Here is a 7,698-nt window from a genome sequence, read left to right on the forward strand (position 1 = left end):
CGGCCCCCGCCCCGCCCCCTTCTAGGACGTTCGGAGCGGCGCGCGGCAGCGGATGACGTCACCTGCCGCTCACGCAACCTCGCGGGGCCCCGCCCCCCGAGTGCCCGGCCGAGCCAATCGCTGCGGGCCAAGGGGCTCGGGGGGGAGCGCGCGCTAGCTCGCGCCCATTGAGGCGCCAGCCCCGCGGCTCCTGTCGCGGACGGCCGCGATTGGCTGCGCGCGGCGAGGCCCCGCCCCTCGGCGGGCAGGCCCCGCCCCCCGCCCTGCGCCCCCGCCCCGCGTCCCCCCCGCGCCCGCGGTGAAGGTTCCCGATGGTTCTGGAAGGAGGCGGGTCCGGCCCTATATAAAGCGGGCGGGAGGCGGGGAGCGCGCACTAGCGAGCGCGCAGCGGAGAGTGCGGGTTGTGTTACAGCGCCAGTCGGGACAGCAGCGCCCCTTCCCCTTGCCAAGGTGAGCGGCGGAGGCGGCGGCCGGCGCTGCGCCGGGGATGAATCGGCGCAAAGGGAGGGTTTTCCGACCGAATCCTGGGAGTTGGGGGCGCGGGGCTGGGGTTGCCGGGGAGGGTGGGGGTGGGGAGTTGCGGGAGCCGCGTGGCGCAGGACGTGCTGTCCTCTGTGCCCTATTAGATCCCGGGAAAGGTGTAGGGTTTGGAGGGTGCTGGAGCTCCAAGTCTGGGTATGGCAGAAAGGGGGGGTCAGTGCTGATGGTTCCGAATATACGTTATTAAATTCGCATTTTTTCTGTGTCTGAAGTAAGGCGGTGGAGGTGGGGGGGTTGGGGCCGTAGGTGGCGGTCAGGGAAAGCTGTTCCTGTCCCCGGGTGCAGCCGCAGCATCGCCGGCCCCTCGCAGGGTGTCCGGGGAGGGGGTGACCCGGCCCGGCTCCGGAACGAGGGGAGCAGGCGGGCTAGGGGGTTCGCGCTTAATGAATGGGCGCCCGGCCATGAGAGCGCAAGATGGAGGAGCTGCGGTCCGGGAGAGCGGCGGGGGCGGGAGGGGGCGGGCGGAAAGGAGCCCGGAGCGGGAGAGAAGGAGCGGGAGGCGCAGGGGGGAAGGGGCGAGCGGGAGGGAAAGAGCGCGGCGAGGGGAGGGAACAGGAGAAAGGCAGTGGAGTGCGGGGGGGAGGGGGGAAGGAGCATGGGCAGGAGAAAAAGCCTGGAGTGCCAGGACGGAGCAAGGCGGAGGGGAAGGGGGCAGGGGGAAAGGAGCGGAGTGTGGGAGAAGAGAAGGAGCAGGGGCAGGAGAGGGGGTTAAGGACGGGGGGAGCAGAGGAGGCAGGAGGGGGCTCGAGGGGCTGCTCGACACCGCAGCGCTCGGGCGGGGGGGGCGGGCGCGGGCGGGGAAGGCTCTGGCAGTTTCTAGAAGGTTTGGCGGTGCCGGCGGGCGCCGGCAGGAGCGCTGCGCGGCTGCGCCGCTCGCGGGGCGGGGGCGGCCCCGGCGCGGGCGGGGGGAGCCTCATCCCGGGGCCGGCCCTGCTCCGCACCGCGGAGTCTGCAGCCACCGAGGGGCTTGGGGAGCTTCTCAGGATGGATGTTTATCCACGTAAGATGAGGGAAAAGGGTCCGGTTGAGCCGTGCTGGTACATAAGTCGTAGTTACGCGTAGAGTCTGCCGCTGGAGGGAATAGTTGTAAGTGCAAAATTATAGGTGGACGTGAAAAAGAAGAGATTCAGATAGAGACTTCACGGTGAGAATGACGTGTATTTGTTGTGTAGCGAGAGGAAATAAAAGTTCTAAATTAATTTCTAAAACAACGGAAGAGAGAGGAACCTGTGTTACCCCGAGTGGTGCAAATTACAGTGAACGTAAGACAAGCCTCTAGTAAAAGTCTCGCATCTAGTTTCTGCATTCCTTTAAAATTCCTGAATCGTTACCGTCTAGAAAAAGATCCAGGGAGGTGTTTTTTTTTTTTTTTTTTAATGTATGTGCTCCTTTAGTGCTGAAACCACGTGGTTGAAGTACTTTATCTCAGAATACCATTGTCACTGCCTGCAGTGGGATATGTGTGCCAAGCTGTTCCGGAATCGAATTTCAACTCCCTTTCTCTTCACAGATGCCGGAAGCTGTGCAAACCCAAGACCAACCCATGGAGGAGGAGGTGGAGACCTTTGCCTTCCAGGCAGAGATTGCTCAGTTGATGTCTCTGATCATCAACACTTTCTATTCCAATAAGGAAATCTTTCTCCGGGAGCTGATTTCCAATTCCTCAGATGTAAGTACTTGAAGTCCTAATTTGGTTGATTATGTCAATAGGGCTACTGAAATATTTAGGAATAGTCAGGGAATGTTAAAGGCTGCCTCTTCTCTTTCAGGCTCTGGACAAGATCAGGTATGAGAGCTTGACTGATCCAAGCAAGCTGGATTCTGGAAAAGAGCTGAAAATTAACCTGATCCCAAACAAGCATGACCGCACTCTGACCATTGTGGATACCGGCATTGGGATGACCAAAGCTGATCTGGTCAACAACCTTGGTACCATTGCCAAGTCTGGCACCAAGGCTTTCATGGAAGCCCTGCAGGCAGGGGCTGATATTTCCATGATTGGTCAGTTCGGTGTTGGCTTCTACTCTGCCTACCTGGTTGCTGAAAAAGTGACAGTGATCACCAAGCACAACGATGACGAGCAGTATGCTTGGGAGTCCTCAGCTGGAGGGTCCTTCACTGTCAGGCTGGATAATGGTGAGTATTTGCTCAGTGATGCTTTGTAAAGATTCCTGACAGTGGCGTTTGCTCAGTGCATGGGAAAAGACAAAAGGGAGAGGTGAAATGAGTGCTATGAGTCAGGAGGCAGAGGCCTATCTGATCCATCCACATTTAAGTTGGTGTAACTTGATAGATTAAGGAATGCCCAAGTAAGTGGTGCATTATGTAAAAAACACTTTTCAGATTTTTCCAGCTTACACATGGAGATATTTCTGTAGACTTTAACACAACTACTCTATATGCAGAATCTCTAAAGATAACCCATGAACAGAATAGTGAACATCTACCTAAACTCACATTATTTTCCCAGTGGTAAAAAAAATTACCTATAGCAGTGCCTTTTTAAATAATTAATCCAAGTCTGCTATGCTGCAGCAAAGTAAAACCTGTATACTCTATTCCAGGTGAACCTCTGGGCCGTGGAACAAAAGTCATCCTGCATCTTAAAGAAGATCAGACTGAATACCTGGAGGAACGGCGCATCAAGGAAATTGTGAAGAAGCACTCTCAGTTCATCGGCTACCCTATTACACTCTTTGTACGTATCTTGCTTGAAGCTAAATGAGTATCATCGCTTACAGACATGTGAATTTGTTTCTGTAATGCAAGAAGGAGCAGTAAATTTGTATTCTAGTACTTAAAATTCTTTCAGATGTGATATGGAGGCAGCTCTTGGGATATGCAGCTCTGTTAATTAAATTTATTTCACAGGACTAGATTAAAAAAAACTGGGGTTTTCCAAGCTAGGAGAGTGTCTGCTTCCAAATAATTAACTACATGTTGCTGTATTTTTGGGTGTCACTCAGTGTAATAAAATTAAACAGAACTACCACATGAGTCGTGAGGAAACAAAATGGCCACTTGTGTCTCAGCACTGAGAATGGGAGTGCTTTGAGTCTAGAAGTGAAGATTGACATTGTGTTCCTGTAGTTTTCCAACTTTGTGAGACTGTGGGGAATACCTTAGAACTGTTAATTATTCAACTGAAAACTTTCTCAATTCAACTACAAATCTCTTCTGTAGGTGGAGAAAGAACGTGATAAGGAAGTGAGTGATGATGAGGCTGAGGAAAAGGAAGAGGAGAAAGAAGAGAAGGAGGAAAAGACAGAAGACAAACCAGAGATTGAGGATGTTGGTTCTGATGAAGAAGAAGAGAAGAAGGATGGAGACAAGAAGAAGAAAAAGAAGATCAAGGAGAAGTACATTGATCAGGAAGAGCTCAACAAGACCAAACCCATTTGGACCAGGAACCCAGATGATATAACTAATGAGGAATATGGAGAATTCTACAAGAGTCTGACTAATGACTGGGAAGACCATCTGGCTGTGAAAGTAAGTTTTCTGTCTTCCAGCATAGTTTTAGTTGCTTCATTTGTAGAGATATAAAGTATTAACATACAGCACCGAAGCTGGGAACTTGCTAACCATGCTGCTGCACTCTGATCTCTTGTCCATTGGCTACTGTTAAGGCTGTATTGATAATCTGAATAAATCTGCAGTTAGTAAGTGCAGGTGCCTTCCCAGTTTGTAGCTTAGTTGTTACTTAATTCAAACTGGTTGCAGACTAAATTGAATTATCTGGATTTGTAGTGTTGGAAGTACTTCAAGTAAAGGGGTGAGATCTAATAGTCTTCTGTGTGCTTGTAGTGGCAAGTGCTGTAAGAACACATTTGTTCCTAAATTTCAGTCTGTGATAAAGGGAACAGAATGTCTGTTGAACTGGCCTTGCTGGCCTTTCAACTGAACACAGATTTGATGTCAGTCCGAAGGAAGTGCTTGTTCGTGACCTCTATCTTTACTGTTGTGTCTGTTTGATGTCCAGTGGTCACCATTTGTGCTGTGCTTTTGAAGAGCTGTTAAAAGGTTGTTACAATGGGAATCATGCAGATTGACTAAAATGATCATCTTGTTTCCTCACAGCACTTCTCTGTGGAAGGGCAGTTGGAATTCAGGGCTCTCCTGTTTGTCCCACGGCGTGCACCCTTTGATCTGTTTGAAAACAGGAAGAAGAAGAACAACATCAAGCTGTATGTGCGCAGAGTTTTCATCATGGACAACTGTGAGGAGCTGATCCCTGAATACCTGAGTGAGTATGATTCTGGGGAATTGCATTACAGAAACTGCTTTATTATTTTGTGATTTTCTGTGTTAATTAAATAAGTTTGGGAGGGGGAAGATTTGAGGCTTGGACAGCTGATCTGAGTAGTTGAAAGGAGTGGTTAGTTTGTGTTACCCAGAACTCCACTGAAACAAATCTATAGTTTTAAGTGAGCAGAGCCACTTGGGTAGTGACTGGTAATGTTTGACACTGACAAAGGTCATTCTGTCATTCTCCAGATTTCATGAGAGGTGTGGTAGACTCTGAGGATTTACCTCTGAATATTTCTCGTGAGATGCTGCAGCAGAGCAAGATCCTGAAAGTGATCAGGAAGAACTTGGTGAAGAAGTGCTTAGAACTTTTCACTGAGTTGGCTGAAGACAAGGAGAACTACAAAAAGTTCTATGAGCAGTTCTCCAAGAACATCAAGGTTTGTAGTCTTTTTGCTTAATGATGCTGGTACTGGCAGCTGTAGATCCTTGTTACATCTGAACTGCTGAACTACCACAGTTCGGTATTTACCTGAAGGAATCATTCAGGAGTGTTTTTTCTTCTACCTTTGTAGCTTGGCATCCATGAGGACTCCCAGAACCGCAAGAAGCTCTCAGAATTACTGAGGTACTACACCTCTGCTTCTGGTGATGAAATGGTTTCTCTGAAGGATTACTGCACTCGGATGAAGGAGAACCAGAAACACGTCTACTACATTACTGGTGAGTTGGGAACTGAAATGATGTGCAAATGCAGGTATATATGTAGGGTTAGCTTTTGGGGAGTGTATAAATGCTCTTACAGGGCTTTCCAGTTCTTGCTTGGCAGGAAGGGAAAACATCTCTCACCTGGCATTCCAGCAAATGCAAAATGACTTCCCAAGCAGGGAAGAGTATTAGAAGCTGGGGGAGTGAGTTTTAAAAGACTTGTTTCTTCAGGCTCTTCCTGCCCCTTTTATTTCCCTGTGTTACATACGGGAAGCACCACAGAATGTTGCAGGAAATGAACAATTATCGCTGAGGCTCAGCTGTGGTGTCCTTGTTTCTTGCAGGTGAGACAAAGGATCAGGTGGCCAACTCCGCTTTTGTGGAGCGCCTTCGCAAACATGGGCTGGAGGTGATCTACATGATTGAGCCCATCGATGAGTACTGTGTGCAGCAGCTGAAGGAATTCGAGGGCAAGACCCTGGTTTCTGTAACAAAAGAGGGTTTGGAGCTTCCAGAAGATGAGGAAGAGAAAAAGAAGCAGGAGGAGAAGAAAGCCAAGTTCGAAAACCTTTGCAAAATAATGAAAGATATCCTGGAAAAGAAAGTAGAAAAGGTAAATAGAAGTACTCTCTCTGTCTGCAACAAGTTCTCTGATCAGAAATGAGTAAGTCAGTTGTACTTGTTGAAATGTTTAAATTACAAACTCTGCTTTGTATTACTGCTTTTCTAGGTTGTTGTGTCCAATCGTTTAGTTACTTCTCCATGCTGCATTGTAACAAGTACATATGGCTGGACTGCCAATATGGAGAGGATCATGAAGGCTCAGGCATTGAGGGACAACTCCACGATGGGATACATGGCAGCAAAGAAACACCTGGAGATTAATCCTGATCATTCCATCATTGAAACACTGAGGCAGAAAGCAGAGGCTGATAAGAATGACAAGTCTGTGAAGGATCTTGTCATCTTGCTGTATGAGACAGCACTCCTGTCCTCTGGCTTCAGCTTAGAAGACCCTCAGACACATGCCAACCGCATTTATAGAATGATCAAACTTGGTCTGGGTAAGTTACAAATGTCTTGGCTCCACTAAACTTGGGGTGTGGTCACACCCCCTTTCAGGGTGTATTGTCTATAGATGACCTTGGTGCTGCTTAGTGTGTGTGGAAAAGGGGGAACTCTCAGATGGTTGTGCTGTGAGAAATAAAGGTTTGAGTTGTGCTGTCAGTATTAACAGTCTGTGTTCTCTGCACAGGCATTGATGAAGATGACACTGCTGCAGAAGAAGCTAGTCCAGCAGTCACTGAGGAGATGCCACCTCTTGAAGGAGATGATGACACATCACGCATGGAGGAGGTGGATTAAACCAGTTTACAGGAACTCATGAATGTTTCCTTGGCTAATACGAATAAGTTATATTTTGTATATTATGAATGTTACCTGCCAAAAAAAATCTTTGACACTTTGTCTGCATTCCCTCTTTATATTTATTTTCAAAGATGTTCTACCTTTATTTTTGTTACATTGCTTTTTCAGCTGATGTGAGATACAAATGCCATTGAGGGAATATTTTCTTTAACACTGTACAACCCTAAACAGGCAAGTTAAGGAGTAGTTATTTTTGTCTGTATTAGCTGGTTGCAGGTGGCAGGGTTTTTGACTTATTCTTAATTGCCAGAAATGTGGGAAAGAAGTAACGAAGATGGGATGACATCTGGATGTTCCGAGTTTGTTTAGTGTTCTACAGCTCTTCAACTCTTGTCTAACATACAGTACCTAGTAACTAGGTATCCAGGAGAGCTGGAATTCTTGGGGAAGCTTTAACCCTTCTGCTCCTAACAAGTTCTTGATGTTCAAAGTTGTTTTTTATACTGTTCAAGGATTCTGGATTGCACTCTACCATAGAATAGAATCCACTGTAAATCTCTATTGTGACTTATGCAACTCTGCATGTACAGTTCAAACCTAGAACTGTAAGAATAAAAGTGTTAAGAATTGAGTCGTGTCACTGACCTGTCTGTTAACACTGAAACAAAACGTTCTCTGTTTGTGCCCAGCATCAGTTACTGCCTTGGATCCTGAGCAGCAGCAGCTGCTGTCCTTGTAAATGTATTATTAATTGCACATGCTTGGCCCTCCCACTGCAAACCAGCATCTCCTCAAAGCAGAGAAGTTAAGCAGTTCTTGAAGAGCTCAAGACAA

General features: G+C 47.9%; 1 protein-coding gene across 1 annotated transcript; it reads left to right on the forward strand.

The window, feature by feature from the left end:
• The first annotated feature begins 261 nt into the window (after positions 1–261).
• HSP90AA1 (heat shock protein 90 alpha family class A member 1) lies at positions 262–7,495 on the forward strand. The gene is made up of 11 exons (XM_050337281.1): positions 262–450; positions 2,051–2,209; positions 2,310–2,676; positions 3,105–3,238; positions 3,724–4,032; positions 4,621–4,786; positions 5,038–5,228; positions 5,364–5,511; positions 5,841–6,109; positions 6,227–6,560; positions 6,752–7,495. Exons 2-11 carry the CDS (start codon positions 2,051–2,053, stop codon positions 6,859–6,861), a joined length of 2,187 nt encoding a protein of 728 aa, XP_050193238.1. The 5' UTR covers positions 262–450; the 3' UTR covers positions 6,862–7,495.
• The last annotated feature ends 203 nt before the right edge of the window (positions 7,496–7,698 follow it).

Source organism: Myiozetetes cayanensis, unplaced genomic scaffold (assembly GCF_022539395.1).
Source record: "Myiozetetes cayanensis isolate MyiCay16 unplaced genomic scaffold, myiCay2020 scf6-25, whole genome shotgun sequence".
In the NCBI taxonomy this organism is placed as follows: Eukaryota; Metazoa; Chordata; class Aves; order Passeriformes; family Tyrannidae; genus Myiozetetes; species Myiozetetes cayanensis.